This window comes from Coturnix japonica, chromosome 3, assembly GCF_054131305.1.
Source record: "Coturnix japonica strain WE chromosome 3, WE-NBRP24, whole genome shotgun sequence".
NCBI lineage: Eukaryota > Metazoa > Chordata > Aves > Galliformes > Phasianidae > Coturnix > Coturnix japonica.
In genome coordinates, this window is record NC_140665.1 from 50,036,613 (window position 1) to 50,053,695 (window position 17,083).

The window sequence follows — 17,083 nt, forward strand, 5'->3', positions numbered from 1 at the left end:
GGAGGACCACCTTACAGATGTATCACCATTTAGGCTTTGGCATAACTTACAGAATATGAAGTGCTCATTTTTACTTTCTGAATATTATTTGATGAAGTTACTCAAAGACAGGATCAGCTCACGCTCCTGCACAATGTTATAGCAGTATGGTGTTTGGCACTGAGAAACACTGAGGCAGTAGCTGTATCGTGCACCTTTTGGCATAGCATCTGTATATTTGATGGTGCCTATGAGTATGAAGATTCAGTTTCCCTTTGGAAGAGTTATTCTTCAAGTACTTCTGGGACACCTATTAGATCAAAGATAGGTAGGCATTTCTTTTCACACCTGGGGAAGGGTTTTGCACCTTTATCAGCCGGTCTGATAAAAGATGTATCTTCTGCTTACAAACTTTCTTGCTAGTACTAAATAAGGGAGTTGATGACTGTAAGACCACACATAGTGATTGTTTTCAGAGAGTGAAAAATCTCAAACATATTAATCTACTAAATGGGTGAAAAGGTAAAGCTCAAACAAACCTTTAAAAGGAATTGAGAAGGGGGAAAAAAAATCTTCCATTTAAATCTCAGCCACCACTGAGCTGGCAAATGGACAGTGCAGCACACAATTACCTTTGCTACGTTCTCCTTGCTGCCCTCTCTGTGCAGTGACTGATGGTGCTTTTGCAGATGCAGAGGCTGGGATCTGTTTTCCCTGCTTTCTCATGGTTCTGTTGGTGAATGCTATTGCCTGAGGCCAGCTGGCCCTGTCTGAAGTTTGGTGCACTTCATCATCCCCACGTCCCTTCTGCAGGAGAGATACAGTCCCCTTTGCCCAGAGGCCTTTTGGTGCCCTGTGGTGGCAGTCAGAGCCCATGCCAGATGAGCATTTGCTTTGCGAGATCCTCATAAGGTATCCCTGCTTCAAAAACAGGATAGTGATGCAAAAGTAGAGTGTTTATAAAAAACAGCAACACGGCGGCCGTTGCTACTAGCAACAATATGGCAGGCATCAGCTAATATGGAGATGTTTGCCTTGAATTTATCACCAGCTAATATGGAGATGTTTGCTTCAAATTTAACATCTTGATTTTGATGGGCTGCCAAAACTTCGTGAAGAACATTTTATTTTGCTGTGAGTGTATGTGCATTCACAGGGACAGAGGGCGTGACAGCAAATAGGTCTCCCAAGAGTGGGGCCAAATGTACTCAGAGGAGTTTGACTCCAGCCAGCAAAGTTATGCTTGGAAAGATTTGCCTTGCCTTACATTACATTTGCCTGGAGGATGGAGTCCAGGTGTGTGGCCATAAATGTTTCCATTCGCGGTTCATTTAGAGGCAATGAGGATCTGGTTACTGACATTTCTGCCTATTACCTAGGCAGTAGGTACAACATAGAAACAACATACACGCAGAGGCATTGCTATGATGAGGAGTTTGGGGATGTTCTGTCATATCACCACAGGAAGCCAACTGGAGAGGAAATTCCAACTACTTGTGGCTAACCCTCTTGGGTGCATCCAGTGACAGCCATGTTCAAGGCAATGGGCAGCTGCCGTGCCTGGAGCACCTCCCACTCTAATGCTGGAGCTGGGAGGTCTTGCCACTCCTGAGCCTGGTTTTCTTCTCTAGTTTTTATATCAGTATGACACATACACAATGAACCCCAGAATTACACTCAAGCCAAGTTTTGGGCAGCCTGCAGATCATTACATTGTGTGAAAGTGAGGTGAGTTATGCTTAAAAATCATATGCAAGTAGGAAATGAGTGTGAAATCCATGCACTCTCTTGTTTCCACCGATTCTCATCTTGAGATTTGAGATGGTTTAGATACTGAAATTCAAAGCGAAACACAAGATGCAGAAGCAGGAGAGATACAAGCTTATGTCAACAACAATATAAAAGGAAAGCACTTGTATTAATCCTGAAAAGCAAAATCAAGATTCATACTGCTCTGGTTTTGGTAGGGAATATAATCTTCCTGTGAGAACAAGTGAATTGACAGAAAAGCACCAGCTCAGTTTCTGATTAACAAATCAGATACAACGAGATAAAGAAACAAGTGAGAATGCTACTGGAATATAACAAAAGAAAACTTTATAAGTAGATGCTCACTTTTGATATTTTTTGAGTATTTTCAACAAGAAATCCTGAATTGAATAGAATTAAGCCCTAATTACAAGTTCTCTTTGTTTTGTTTTGTTTATTGTGAGTAAACAGAGATTGAGATCTGGATCTGCTCAGTCAGAACTAAGGGCAACCTAAGTTCCCAGAGGCCTGTGTGTCGGCCACCTCAGGTAGCCCAGGGAATGAGTGATTCTTAAGCATCTCCTGAGATACACCAGCAAGCTGCGCACCAGCACAGAGCCTTAGAAAGAAACAATCTGCGTGCACCAGCCCTCCACATCTGAGAAGCACCCAGTGGAATCAGTCAGCTGATGAGTAGTAAAAATCTTCAGAACTGCCAACATATTCTTGGCGGAGGAGGGAGTGCCCACAAAGGAATAAACAAACCATCCTGCAGATCAAGCACAAACAGAAAGTGGGTGTCACGAGAAGGGCACAGAATACTCCTTGGGTATTCACAGTATTGTTTTTGTTCTGTAACTCCTTCCTGTGCAATAGCTACCCAGTGTGTAGAAGGGTGGTGCACCCACATTGCAGTCTGAGATCTGATTAAGGATAAAAATTAACCGAGTGGGGCTGGGAAAAACTGACAGTGGGTTTTACTTTCCAAAAACAGGGTTAGTGTGAGTCCAGATCCTACAAGACTAATTCCAGGACTTCAGCATCAGCTGGGTTAATGGCACTAGCTCTGAGCTGTCACTGGAAGGCTCAGGGACTGATCTCATGACAGCATACACCAGCCTCCTTTTTGTGATCAGACCTTGCACTGTGCCTATAGGATCTGCAAGCCACCCTGGAAAGTGGAAAGAAACAAGAGCTGCACTGAGAAGGTCACATAGAAATGTGCCCTGTTTTCCGTAATATACACACTCCGTTCTTCGTCCATGTGGGCAGATCACACAAGGCTTTCCTTTCCCCAGGAAAACACAGTTCTGACTCTGGCTTTCCTTATTTTGGTAAATGCTCCTACTGTTCCCCTTGGAGACTGCAGTTGTGCCAGTGAAGTAACAGGAATCCAGTCTGTCTTCCATATTGAGATGTATTGATGCAGAACTTGGCTCTTTCTGCTGTATTATTTGTGGGCTTCAAGGAGTCCCTGCTTCCGGTGCATCCTGTCATACACTCATCAGTTCTGCTGCCTCCTTGCTGGTAAGACAAAACCACTAAGGCAAGTGTCAGGATTTGTTCACACTCCCAGTTCTAAGAGCCATCATGTAAAATGTGCCTCTGTGGTGTTGAAGCAAACAAAAGTGAGCTGTGGCTGGGATTTTCCCATTTGTGGTTTGCTAAGAGGGAACAAAACCAGACACTTTCCAGCTGCAGCAGATTGCCTGTGTCTCTCTTCTTTTGTTCACCATCAGATCCTGATTCCTTCTCCCAGTTGGTGTTGCCTCTTCATTGCTACAGCCTTGGGATTAAGATCTGTAGGGAAAGAAATCTCTCAGCTTGATCTCTGGTTGCAGTTAGAAAGAAGGGAATGTCTCAATTCATGTGTCAGTAGCAAGTGCTATACAAACCTCCTCAGAAATTGTATGGACACAGTGCTTGGGAGTCAACCAGGACAGCCATGGCCTGGACAAGAAGCTAGTCCTGCAAAATCCCTGCAAGCCCCTCCATCACACATCATGATACTTGCTAATGCCCAGTGTGGAGGTCAGCTTTAGTGCTCATATCCACATGGCCCATTCCTTAAGGGCAGAAGAGTGTGGAGGCTCTCGCTGCCTTTGGAACAGTGCTGGCAGTAGCCAACACATAGGAGCTCTTTAATGTCCTTCCCCAAGCACAGCCAGGCTCTGTGCTGGGTGGCCATGCAATCACTGCACCGAGCCACAGCTTTCTGGTCTGTCTGCTATTCAGACGGGACATGCTTGTTTGCAGTGAAATAAGCTGCTTCAAAGTCATTCTGGCACAAATTAAGTGTTAGTGATGCACAGCATACGAAAGCTATAAAAACAAATGAAATAACGAGAGTGAAAAAAAACCACACCAATGTTTTCCATATGTGCAGGAAGGCCTACACACATAATACAATGGCCAAATCCCCCAAACTGTTAATAAATGGGACCTAATTAGATGGAGATAGAGCAGTGCGTGCCAACTGGCTGCCCCGTACATGCTGTCCATATACTCTCATTACTGTAGCTCGCCTCCTGGGAAACTCCGAGCATTATGCCCTGTGTACAGCTGTGTCCTATTTGTAACCTAAGCTTCTAGTGCAGTTGATCACCACCCATTAAATTCTCATTTTCTTCACCAGTCACACATTTTCCAGAACAAACGCTGTGCCTTAATCATGAAACAAATTGAGCTCAGAAATATGCCTGTGTACAGTGCTGGAAGAGAGGGCAACTCAGAATAGAACTGTGGAGGTCCCCTATGCCTCCTAGGTGCTTAACAGGCAGACACATTCAGGTGCATATTCATCACACTCATACATGTACCACAAGTCCTGCTGGGACCATCAGCAGGGATGCTGCAGCTGCCAAGGAGCCTGAGAAGAAATTCTCAAGAGAACACGATGCAGGATGACAATATTTTTGTAGCAATTTAAATCAGCCCATGGAATGTAGTAAGGAAATGGTGAATGTACTGTAGCCGCATGGGACTCCTAATTAACAATCAGTGACAGTGGTAACTAAAAAATCAGCATTGAATGCACAGGACTGTAGAGTAAGTGATTTTGATTCATATAAGCTTTATCTCTCTTCTACAGAAGGGTGTATCCACAGAAGCACTGAAACTACAAAACCTCAGGAGAACTTGAAAGTTCACCCACACCACCTCCACCCCCTGAAAAGCTGAGCAGCCTTCATCTTCTCCTTCCAGACACGTTTGTGTCTAGCCAGAAGTGAGTTTTGTACCACGGATTTCTGCCAGGCAGAACCGAGCTGTGACCAGCTGTCTGCCTCACAGTGACATCCTGGGTCAATGCTCCGTGGGACAGACCTGATGTGCTTATGCAAAGAACAGCTTTAAGGATGAATTCAGCAGTGGATGTGCATCTGTGACACAGCCTTGTCCCCTGCAGACAAGAGGCAGAGCATCCTCCAGGGGAAGCACCAGTGAGACCAGTTTAACAAGGCAGCCAACTTTCCTGCTGGACCCACTGCTGAAATACTGCCAGTCCTTTGGTCCTCTGTTCCAGCCCCCTCCATCAAGACTGGTGCCCTGAGTACCGTATCCTAATTCACTTTGTCAATGTAGAGCCTGCACCTGCATTTCACAAGTGATGGCTTTTTTGAGCCACCTAACCTCACTGCTTCTTTTAAAGCAGCGCAGCGTTTAGAAATCGGAGTGTTCTCCTTTCTAGTCAGCTCATTTTAAATTTCACATCAGCAGTGAACAGCTCAGCGCCCAGTGTAACTTTGCCAGATAATCCATTTCCAGCCTGTTTGATGCTTGGATTCTCAGGAGCTAATTGGCACCTGCAAAGTGTGTGTCTGCACTGCTTTCAGACATTAAACTGCTCTCATTAGTTTTGTAAAAAAACATGTACAAAAACATTTATCTGAATTTTGGCTATTTCACTCCTCCTTTTTTTAGTTATTCTTAGTGCAAGTCGATCTGGCAGTGCATCATTAGACTGCACAATCTCTGATCTCTGGGAGCCAAAGAACAGACAGTGCCCACTGCCCTTTCACTGCCCACGCCACGGCCCCCTCTGCAGATCCCACCTTGCAGCAGTGATGCGAGATGGAACCTTTACCTGGCAAGTGGCTCATCTTTTCCATGCATAACAGATACATGGTGTTATTGGGGTGTTTTTTTTGCTCTCTTCTTCTTTAAGGGGAAAAAAAAAAAACAAAAAACCCAACCAACACAGAGCTCCTCTAAAAGGAAAGAGGAAGCCAGAAATGTCGCAGCATCTCAGTCCTGCCCCATGATGCTTCTTCCTGCCTGTGAATTTCCACCTGCTGTTCTGCACTATATAAGGCAGCACACGTGGGGTAGAACTGTTTAGTCGCCTGCGCCCGCCCAAAGGATTAGCAGCAGGGGAACGATGCTGCCTGCCTTGTCCTCCGCAGCCCACAGGAGGTGAAGGAGCTCCAGCGGGACTCGCTCCTTGGGTAAGCAAAGCCTGGGGACGAACATGTATTGTTGGGGTGCGGTCGGGGAGCCCCAGGCACAGCTGTACAGAGATGTGCAGCGACAATTCGTGGGCAGAACCGACTGGCTTGCTTAGCTTTGTGTTTGCAAATCAACAGTCCCACATCGCTGTCACTGCCTGCTCATTTTTGCATGGATTAAAAATGGAAAGCTGCTTTTTGTCTGAGCGAATGAAAGGGGAAATAGAGCGCAGGACTGTGGGCATTACGGAGGGAGCTGTCAGCAAGTGTTGGCTTTATGGCTGACCGGGCTGGGCTGTCCTGGTCAGGATCACGCTGAGATGCTCGGCTGGCTTGTGGGGCAGAAAGAAAAGAAGGAAAGAAGGGTGCAGCTTTACTAAGCTCTTTTTTTTGTCTATTCCTTGTTCAACAAACAGGCAAACAAAAGGACCTGAGGAACCAGACAGTGCAGAGCTCCCGCGATTAAACTCCTAATGAAAGTGCTAAGCAGCTGTAATACCGTGAGTGTCACTGTCAGCTCTGTCAGCAGAGTGACTTTGAAAAGCACCGATTTCTAAACTGTAGCATTAAATTAATCACACACAATCTTTGTTTTCTTTCCCAGTCAAAGACACTAAATGCTGGAAACATGGAGAGTTTGATTGAGTGTCCATCAGAGGTAAGCAGTTGCTATGTTTCCCCATCTCCTTGGTGGGCACTGAGGCAAGACGTCTCTATCCCTGCTGTGCACCCCATGCAGAGACTCCTTTCTCACTGGGAGAGTTTGGAAGGAAATCCCCAGTGCCAGGGGGAGGCAGATGGGCAGGCTGTTCCCCCTCCCTGCATTCAGACAGCTCATGTCCTGCTGTGGCTTCTTGGAGTCACAGCAGCAGTCTAACTCAGTGCTGGGTGTATGACTGGCTGGGAAGCACCCGGAGCGGTTGCTGCGCATTCCCTTGCCACCAGCACTCTTGTTGGGCAGCAGGGCAGCAACACAGCTGGACCCCCGGCAGCTGCCTGGTCACTCTGCTAGCTCCCTCGGCTTCTCATGGGTTTCTGCATGGCTGCGTGGTTGCTCAAGGTTCTCTTGTAACTCTGGTGTTCTTCTTGCAGGCTGATGCCAAGAAATGCCCCCTGTTGGGCCCAGCTGACTCTGAGGACGGACTTTGTCAGTCGGCGGGTGAGTTTTAAAAACAGAGGAACTACCTTCTTATGTAATGCATGTGGTGCTCATGTAGAACTGCTCACCTCATGCCCCTTAGTGCAACCCAAGCCCCAGAATGACCCAGGAGGCAGCAGCCTCCCTTTGCTCAGTGCAGATGGTGGTGATGCCTGCCCATGCATTCCTATTCAGTGGTCTGCAGAGCCAGGTTTAATTGTGGTCCTTGGCGTCAACATCAGTGAGCGTGTTGCTTTGACAGCATCTCTCCTGTATCTCCACTGGGGTGTGGCCCTGCAGCTCACCGCTACCCATTTGATTACACACCATGGCAAACACACCCAGCTGCAGCAGAGCTACATTTGTTTGCTTTCATGGAGCAAACAACTGGGAGGAGACCAGCACAGTACAGGGTCAGAACTGGAGCAAGCTGTCCTATCACACTGTGTTCCACGCATATCAGAAGCAAATTTTATATGACTCCATAGAATTAAGTGGCTTTCTCATAGCGTTTAACCCTTGCTAAGAGATTTCTGACCCTGAAGCCAACGTGGCCTGATATTGATGCTCACCTCTGGAGGAGGTATCTCCTTCATGGACAAGACTGCATAGTGCAAATTGTTATTGTAAGCTGCCCAAGTGACACATCTACCTTAGATAGCTATCACGGAAACCTCTGAAATATCAAAAATCTCTATAAATGTCAGATACGTACTGTTAGTTCTATGCCTTGTATGTTCCCATTCTCTAAGAGGAAATAGTGGCTAGAGTGTAAAAAAACCTCAGAAAACAGGAAAGGTGGTGTCCTTAGAGGGATAGTCAGAGTTCTAAAGTTTAGGCAGTTGTTTCCTTAGCAACAACTCGGTTGTCTTTCAGTTTCTACCCGTTTAGTTTGAGTTTTTGCTTCAACATACCCTTCTGCTTTTCATTCCACGTCACATAACACTGTACACCGATGAAGGGAAGTATAACTCTGTTGTCTTATTTTAACTGACTATTTAATTTTCTTTTCGTTGGCAGCAGATGGAACGAAGAAAAGAAAGAAGGTGATATCGTGGCCATTTGCTCTGAGACGCACCTCCACCAGCGGGGATTCCCCGGGGCAGCTGGACCCTGGCCTCAAGATCACTTTGTTTGGCCAACCTCTGGCAATTATTTGTGGGGAAGATGACACTCTGCCCCAGCCAGTCCAGGTAAGCAATCCTGGTGGCATTTTTACTATACTTTTGGCTTCCAGAGTAAGGCAGGATTCTCAGTGCTTGTGCTACACTACTCTGGAGATGAGTGGTTTTGTTGTTTCCTCTCCATGCACAACTCTGAGAAGCCCCGGTGTAGAATGGATCAGATCTACAAGTTCTGTCCACTCTATGCAACTTTCACTAGCAATTACTTCGTGTGGAGACATTGTGGACCAGGAATGGGAGAAGTAGATCTGTTGCTCAGTATAAATATCTGTGGTTTTACAGAAGTCATATAAACAAATCTTCCAGCAGCACAAACATCCAGGGACTTTTGTATTTCCCTGCAATATCATTCAGCTATGGTCTGCCACTGATAAATAAACGAAGACTTATCTTCTAGATAAACTGATCTTGCAGCACCTCTCCCACTGATTTGGCTTTTCCAACACAAAGGCTTTTTTCTCTTCTAAGAAATATTTGCTAGGCATTCAGCCTGGCTTGGGAGCCACCTCTTGTTTCCTTCTCGAAGGAAGCTGAGATGACTCCATCGGAGTACAAAAATAATTTGGTTTTGGGAAAAAAACAGATTAGTACCAGTATAACCTACTTGGAGATAGAACCAGGTACCAGTCTGTATAGAGTGTATCTGCAGTCATTTTGTTTTCTCCTGTATCTAAAGAAATGTCCACCTGCTAAAGGACCTTTCATCACACACAATAACATTTTTCCTATCCCTGCCTGTTTGGTTTTTATTCCTGCAGGATCTCCTAACCATATTGTACATGAAAGGACCTTCAACTGAAGGGATATTCAGAAAAGCTGCCAATGAGAAAGCGCGCAAGGAGCTGAAGGAGGATCTAAACAAAGGCGGGAATGTTGATTTGGGAAGCAAAACTGTGCATCTACTGGCAGTGGTTTTGAAGGTAAATTCCTCTGACTTTCAGCTGTAAGAACACAGCCCATTTGCACAGGCACACTGTACTGTGGAGAAATGGCTTAGGTGGGACTCCAGGAGAAAAAAAAGAGTGAAACCATAGGAAATGTTTTAAGTATGGGAAAGTTTGGCTTTTTCCTTTTGTGATGGATTTTCAGCTCCATTTCTGCTGCTGATTTTCTGCATGCTCACTGGAAACTCACTTCCTCAGCATCCTCTTCTGTGAGGAATACTGAGATATAGGGATGAACAAGAAGTAGATAAGAGCTATAACCTCTTATTGCACTGATGGAAGGGCATAGAGTATGCACCTTTGAAGCCTGCTTCTCTGTAGAGCTGATGGTCACCTCTGAGAGGCGATAGCTCCAGCCAACATCCCTCATAGAGAGCCTGAGCAGCTGTGCTCCCTTAATGTCCAAGGTCTCATCCCAGTCTCTTGACTTTGCAGGACTTTCTCCGAAATATTCCCTCCAAACTTCTGTCAGATGACCTGTATGACAAGTGGATGCTAGCTCTGGAGAAGCGAAGCAAGCAAGAAAAAATTGAAGAACTGAAAGAGTAAGTGTTGCAACCATCAAGTTCTGCAACCAGTCCCGGTGTGATGGAGGGGCTGGTAGTGGCCAGCCTTCTCTGGAGCTTGAGTCTCATTTAAAAACCTGTTTCTCCATTTGCAATTGTTTCTGTGGGGGTTGTAGGGCAAGTAGCACAGAGAAGCACTTCTCTAGCAGCAGCACTTCCTGGAGGTATTTGAGGTTGCTCTAGGAATCACTTATAGCCAGGAAGAGGGGGGAGCTGACAGTGTCACATCACAGTGAATGTGGTCACTGCATGGTGCAGCAAGTGCTGACGAGCTGTAGGCCTGATGGCCACAGGGTTGGACAAGCGAGGCTGGCCCTGTGCTGTGCCCTTCAGAAGGAGCAGAGGTGGGTGAAAGGTGGCAGAAAGGGCTTTGTGAGCTGTGTGACACAACCACAGCCTTTCATGCGCCCTCGGGAAACCTCTGGTGATATCTTCTGATGCCGCCTCCTCTGCTCAGTGACACAGGGCTCTGTAGTGTTTCCTCTCAGTCAAGATCTCATAATTCAGTGATCTTGTAGTTACCCACAAGCTCGGCTGCTGTTGGGGATTTCTGAATGATACTTCTGCAAAGTAGTGAAAGCACAGGCATTCCGTTTTCTGGAGGAAGCATTGTCTGTCTGTGTGCGACTGAGACTTGCTCAAATAAAGAAGTAGCGGCCACCACACCAGGCATTAACGTCTCATTTTGTCTGTTTTCACTTAGGGTGGCTGACAAACTACCCAGACCAAACCTGGTCTTGCTCAAGCACTTGCTCTCTGTGCTCCATCGCATCAGCCAGAATGCTGACACCAGCAGGATGGACGCCAACAACCTTGCCATCTGCATAGGCCCAAACATGCTGAGCCCGGGGACGGGCAGCATGCTGCCACTGGAGGTGCAGAAGGAGATGAATGACAAGGTGAGTGGGCTCACCTACCAGCTGCTCTCATTGGGCAGCTTAGATTCATCCTCAGAGATCCCACTGCTACTGCAAAGGCCACACAAAAGAAAACAGCACCACTGAGTGGCTGCCCCTCATCTCATATATCTGCAGCGTATATACTGTGGGCAGTGCCAACCACACACACTCTAAGGAGTGCTAAGCTGTGGCTGATAGCTTTTATTTTTCTGGTACTGGGGCAGATAATTCCATCTGTGGTGTCAGGCCTTCCTTCTCTGGGCTGCCCTTCATCATACAAAGACAATGGCCAGCAGCAGGAAAGACTATTCAATATATTTTCATCCCCTTTGACTGAATCAGATGGTTTTCTGTGTACAGGTGACGGTGTTGGTGGAGTTCCTTATAGAAAACAGCTCAGAAATATTTGGTGAAGACATCCTATGGCCTGTCAGCACCTTGGCTGGGGAGTCAACAGAGCACATAGACAGCTCTACAGGTAAGAGAACGGACTGGGGCTGCTGCTTTTAGGTTTTATATGGGAATACATCTGTGGAAACAAATGTTAAAAGATCCTGTTGTACTGCACTTATACAAGAATATCTTCAGTTCCCTTTCTTCCTTACGTGGCCAGTAAAAACTAACAAGTGCTTTGTCCCCACAGAACACCTATGTGCTACTCATCAGAATGACTCTGCCTACGACAGCCCAGATCCTGAAGCTGAATGCTGTACTTCTGAATTAGAGAAGCCCAAAGGAAGAAGCACCGGTTTGAGCAGAAGATATCCGACATGTGTTTCTGCCACATCACTGACTAACTGCAAAAATGACACCAACGTGATGGACAGGAGGTACTCAGAGCCAGACCTATCCTTCCAGGACCGTTTTGAAAGCAGAATAAGGAAACAGAAGCTAAACAAAAGTGAGGACAGTTTTCCAGTTCAGCAGAAGCAGCTAAGTCTGGAGAATGAGATGCTGGACAAACGGCTTGCAATCTTATCTTCACAATTATCGAGTGACTCTCTATCCAAAACATCCTCCAGTTGCTCATTAGAGAGCTCTGATGGCTCAGTCTTTACCAGCTCACCATTAGTTTCACCCTCTAGTCCCAAAAAAACCTTCTTAAATAGGCCCCAGTCCTTTTGCACCAAGCCTCATGAAGACTGCAGCACAACTAAGAGAGAGATCAAAAAGCATTCGATGTCATTTTCTTTTGCAAACCAGCGGAAAACACTAACGAAACACCAGAGTTGGGGGCCTGGAAAATACATGGGTTTCCAGAAGGACAGTTTCACAAAGAAAGACGATCAGTTCTCCTGCAGAATTGTGCAGGAAAACAGCCCCGAGGATATCAAACCACTGCATATGCCATATCAGCGAAGGTCACGTTTCAGGTCAGCTGATGAAGTATTCAGAGAGGTAGACCAGAGGAATCCTGGAAGACCACCCTCTTACGAAGAAGCTACTAAGAACTGCGTGGGTACCCATTGTTGCAATCTCACAGTTCAGACTATGAGATTAAAGGTGTCAAACCAGGACGCTTTGCCATCTGATCCTTGTACCAGCCTTGCACAGGGCACAGCCTGTACAGCTTCAAAGGACCTGCCCAATGACAGGCTTTCTGCAGTGAATGATTCTGCTGCAGAAACTGAAACTCTCAGTGTTACTGTTGGAATAAACTCCCGTGTGAGTTTACCCGTAACCCCTGGCGTGTACAGATTGAGAGCCATGTCTGAATCCTGCCACAAGAACAAACATGAGTATGTGGCACGGCGCTGCAGCCAGCCCATTTTTGAGGCAGAGCAGATACAATATGCTAAGGAATCCTATGTTTAAGAACTTCTCTCTCCTCTTTACATTGTACAAAGTAAATGTTGTAAAAAAATAGATATCTTGCTTATGTTTTGTAAGATATTAGTTCCAAGGGACCCAGAATAAGCTAGCTTCATATCAACATTTTTTTTCTTGGTGGCTCTTCTGAAGTGTTGGTCACTTTGCCATGTCACGTTCTTCCACTAAAAGAGGTGTGTGTTGGTGGGGGGAAAATATGTAAAATATATGAGTGAATATGATGCTCATAACGTGTCGTGTGGGAAAACTAGTCAGTAGCTGATAAACAGTGTTGTATGTGTATCCCTAAAAGGACAATTAAAAGGTAGGCAGGTCCAAGTACCTGTCCCACTTTCCTCTTCTTTTCTGTATAGTCAGAGACTCTATGCCATTTGCCACGTGTGCATCAGGCCGATACAACGCCTTGCTGATATTCTGCATTAAGAAGAGGGTTGGCAGTTACCCCAACAGGAGAACAGCTATTCTGTCATCTAGGCCATTTCTGCACTCTTTCATCCAGCCCCTTGAACCTGCTGCCATTCCTTCCTCCTGCTTGCTGGCCGTGAGAACAATCTGACCGCGAGTCAGCATTAGTATTGTGTACTAAGACTGGGTTTACAGCCACTGAAGCCCTGCAGGGTCATTATGGGAATGTATCTCAAGTGGCCTGAGATGCTCTTAGTCTAAGTAAACTGGACAGACTAAACAGACAGAAAGATCGCCTTCAGCTTTGCTCTCATGAGAAATAATAATAAAAAGAAATCCCATGAGGGAACGCTCCAGATTCAAGCTTTAATTAGTTAAAAATGCAGATCATTTGTAACATTTAAAGAGAGGAAAAGAACATATCCAGGTGTTGTCCTTATAACCCTGTAAAGACAACAGGAAGTGCAATGTGTTTTTACATGAACTTATTAAGGTTAGCTCTCACCTTTCCTTTTATGGCTCAGGAGCCGGCAGAGTTTTGGTTTTCTCCTGTGTAAATTCACTACAATAAAACATATTCTGTATGACTGCCACGCTGTCCATTGTCTCATTAAAAATGCTCAGAAACTACATGTACTGTAGCTACTTTTATACTCTTATACGATGTATCTAATTAGTAGGAAGAAAAACAGCTGACCAGCAGCGTCTCTATTTCTGTTCTGTAAAACTTTAGGCTAGATTTTGGGAATATATTCTTCTCTGTCAGGGAAACAAATTACACCGCCACACAACAGCAGCTATCAGTAAGATGGAGAGGGAGTTACAAAGAAGCGACTCTAATGAGTGGCTAATTAGAAAGCAGCATAGAAGCATCTCAGATATGACATTTTCTGGTAGTAGCTGTACCCAAAGCAAAGAAGAAAAGAGAAAAATGAGAGTCCCTGGTTATTTCTTGGTAGTTTTCTCTTTGCTGCTCCTTTCATGACTATAAAGCCAGGCTTCCATGAGATCATTTTGAAATTACTGCTAATTCTGAAATGCGTATTAATGTGTTGAAATACAAACCGTTCTCTTCTTGAACTTTTAATTTTATCTGTGGTTTAGATTTTATCATAAAACATTATTATGTTACTTTCACGTGGCAAAAAAAAAAAAAGTGGCCACTAAACCTATGATTCATTGATCTCACAAATTCCAAGAAAAACTGCACAAACACGGGTATCATGTGCGGTCTCTGCAAACCCAGCCTCATCATGCTGGGATTAGCAAATGCACTTGGTTACTTAGGCCATCACTACTTGTATATTGCCCCCACGTGGCCAGAAGAGCAGAAACACTAATCATACACATCTCGCAAAACTAATTGCAGCATTTCAGTACCTAAAGGGAACCTATAAACAGGAGGGGAGTCAACTCTTTGAAAGGGTAGATAACAGCAGGACGAGGGGGAATGGTTCTAAGCTGAAGAAGGAAGATTTAGGTTGGATGTCAGGGAGAAGTTCTTTACTGTGAGAACACTGAGGTGCTGGAACTGGCTGCCCAAAGAGGTTGTGGGTGCCCCATCCCTGGAGGTGTTCAAGGCCAGATTGGATGGGGCCCTGGGCAGCCTGGTCTAGTATTAGATATGGAGGTTGGTGGCTTTACCTGTGGTGGGGCAGGGGTTGGAGCTTTATGATCCTTAATGTCCCTTCCAACCTGGGCCATTCTGTGATTCTGTCATTCTGTGATGTCTCTGTATTTTCCTGTAGCACTGAAGTCAAACTGGTTTGGAGACTCTTGCCTGGAGTATGTATAATTTTGGAATGTTAAAAGCTAATCAGGAAACGACTGTCTTATAACTCAGTTACATACTGCAGGGAGTTCCATGTGATCTATTTTTACCATAATGTTCCATTTCAAAATGCTGCTTTCAAGTGCCTCCAATTACAATTAAAAGACATATCACAGGAGACCAAAAGCCACCCATAGAAAACAATCTGCCAGTTTTAGTCTGGGAGTTCTTGTTTCTCTACTGCCCGTACACAATCACTGCTTGTTCCAAGGCTGACTCACTCCTCACCCATATACTGCAGATCACTATTTCACTGTACCACTGCTCACAGGAAAGTCCCTTGACTCAGGAAAAAAGTATTTTTGCCATTTTTTGCTAGTGATCACAGCACTTAATTATCACAAGGGCATGCTTTGAATGAATATAAGTGGGCAGCTCAGGATTCTGAACAATAGTCTGCAGCAGATGAAAGAGTAATCAAGTTAAGGAGTTACGAATTCCCAGTGCCTCCTCTCCAGGATCTCCAAGCTCAAGGGTTCCCTAAAGGAAGCTGTCATTATGAATATCAGGAATTTCATCCATCTACCATCTGAGTGCATCCTTAGACACTCCCCACAAGGTTCCTACAAAGGGAAACCCTTCCACATTTTAAAGAAGGCTCATGCCGAATGGCTCAGAGCCAGAACTCTGTGAACATAATGTGATCTTTTTTCCTTCAATCCATTAATGTACTCACTCACAGGAAAATATGATGTTTCCAAGTGTCATTCATACAATCTTGCATTTTCATTCAGCCTCCCTGCTATGATGTCCTATACAGCAGGCTGGCTTCTGCACAGCTTTGCAGACCCAGGGGGCAATGAGAGCTGAGTGGAAAGGCATGAAAAGCTGCTTTCTTGGTCCACATTCCCTCTGCATAGCACAATATGCTTGTCTCCTATGTAAAGCAGCATAGAAACACTCACTAATTTCACTCGGAAATTCAGTCAGGAGATGAACCAAGTTAGCTTTGAAGTCTGCTTGGTTAACTGTCTGATCCAGAAAGCATTGCATCGCCAGAACTGATCACACCCAGTTGCAAAACTAAGGTGATTATAACCCACTGCTGAACTGCTCGCTTTAGGCAGACAGCAGGAGCTGTGTCTATCATGTGCCTCCACGGGGACAATTTCCGACTACAGGAAAAGGAAGCCACCTTGGTTAGGCGCTCTGGTTACATTTTTCTCTGAATTTTCTCAGCATTCAGCCCTTATCACACGTGGCATCAGAACAGTGAGGAACTTCTGAAGGTTCAATATTCACCAGGGGAAGGAACTTTTCAAACTGACAGACGATAACCCTGGGAAAAATCCAGGGGAAAAGGGCACTGGATAAGAGATACAATCTCCATACAGGCAGCTGACTTTCATATACACAGCCAGCTGCTTTCTCAATGTTTTTTTTTTCTCTCTCTCTTTTACTAAGAATCACTAATTATACAGTCCTTTCCCCCCTTATAGGAAGTATCACTCATAATATTAACTAAATCCTTTTCATTTGCTGTGATAACTACACCAACGTAATTCTCACTTCAGAGTGAAGCTTCTGCAAGGGGAGAGGAGGCCACAGATCCCTTTCCGTTTCTAACCCGAGGTGCCAGCATGTGAGCCTGAACAAACAGTTTACAACTCCTGAACCCACTGAGCTTCCTCTGATGGGTAATAATAAGAAAGGTTTCTAGGAAAGATTTGTCACTTTCTAAACAAAACCACTTTTAGCCAGTCAGCTTCTTACAGAACTGACCCAACGGCTGCTTGAAACTCTTTCTCTCTGCAACCCACAAACCTCTCACCAACTTCCTTGTCAGCTGCTGCAGTCCAGATTCCAGCCCTTCAGCTGCAGTATCGTACATATCAAGATCAAAATTATAAAATGTTGGGTTTTTTTAAAGAATCTTTTAAAATGAAACCCAAGCAGATTCCAAGAGAAGATATTCTTGTGATAAAGATGGGAGATAAGCCTGTTTTTCCTCATGCTAACTGCATGGTTTTGGCCCAGGCAATTCAACCTCATTATACACAGGGCACAAGCACTGAAAAACAGATGTATGCCCTCACCTTTCCCACTGCTTATCCAAGTGTGAATTCTGTCTTCATCATAAAGCCATGATTAAATGTACATATACATGCAGCTT

General features: G+C 45.1%; 1 protein-coding gene across 2 annotated transcripts in view; it reads left to right on the forward strand.

The window, feature by feature from the left end:
- The window catches only part of TAGAP (T cell activation RhoGTPase activating protein), a 55,790-nt gene extending 42,058 nt beyond the window's left edge, over positions 1-13,732 (forward strand). The window contains exons 2-11 of one of the 2 annotated variants that reach the window (XM_015858329.3): positions 4,820-6,173; positions 6,590-6,673; positions 6,778-6,831; positions 7,266-7,332; positions 8,332-8,504; positions 9,254-9,415; positions 9,875-9,984; positions 10,709-10,904; positions 11,265-11,382; positions 11,548-13,732. In XM_015858329.3, the coding sequence (XP_015713815.2) occupies positions 6,647-6,673; positions 6,778-6,831; positions 7,266-7,332; positions 8,332-8,504; positions 9,254-9,415; positions 9,875-9,984; positions 10,709-10,904; positions 11,265-11,382; positions 11,548-12,719 (2,079 nt within the window). In that variant the 5' untranslated portion in view covers positions 4,820-6,173; positions 6,590-6,646 and the 3' untranslated portion in view covers positions 12,720-13,732. Of the gene's footprint in view, positions 1-4,819; positions 6,174-6,589; positions 6,674-6,777; positions 6,832-7,265; positions 7,333-8,331; positions 8,505-9,253; positions 9,416-9,874; positions 9,985-10,708; positions 10,905-11,264; positions 11,383-11,547 lie in introns of those variants that run through there. The other variant, XM_085543493.1, reaches the window with a different exon arrangement.
- The last annotated feature ends 3,351 nt before the right edge of the window (positions 13,733-17,083 follow it).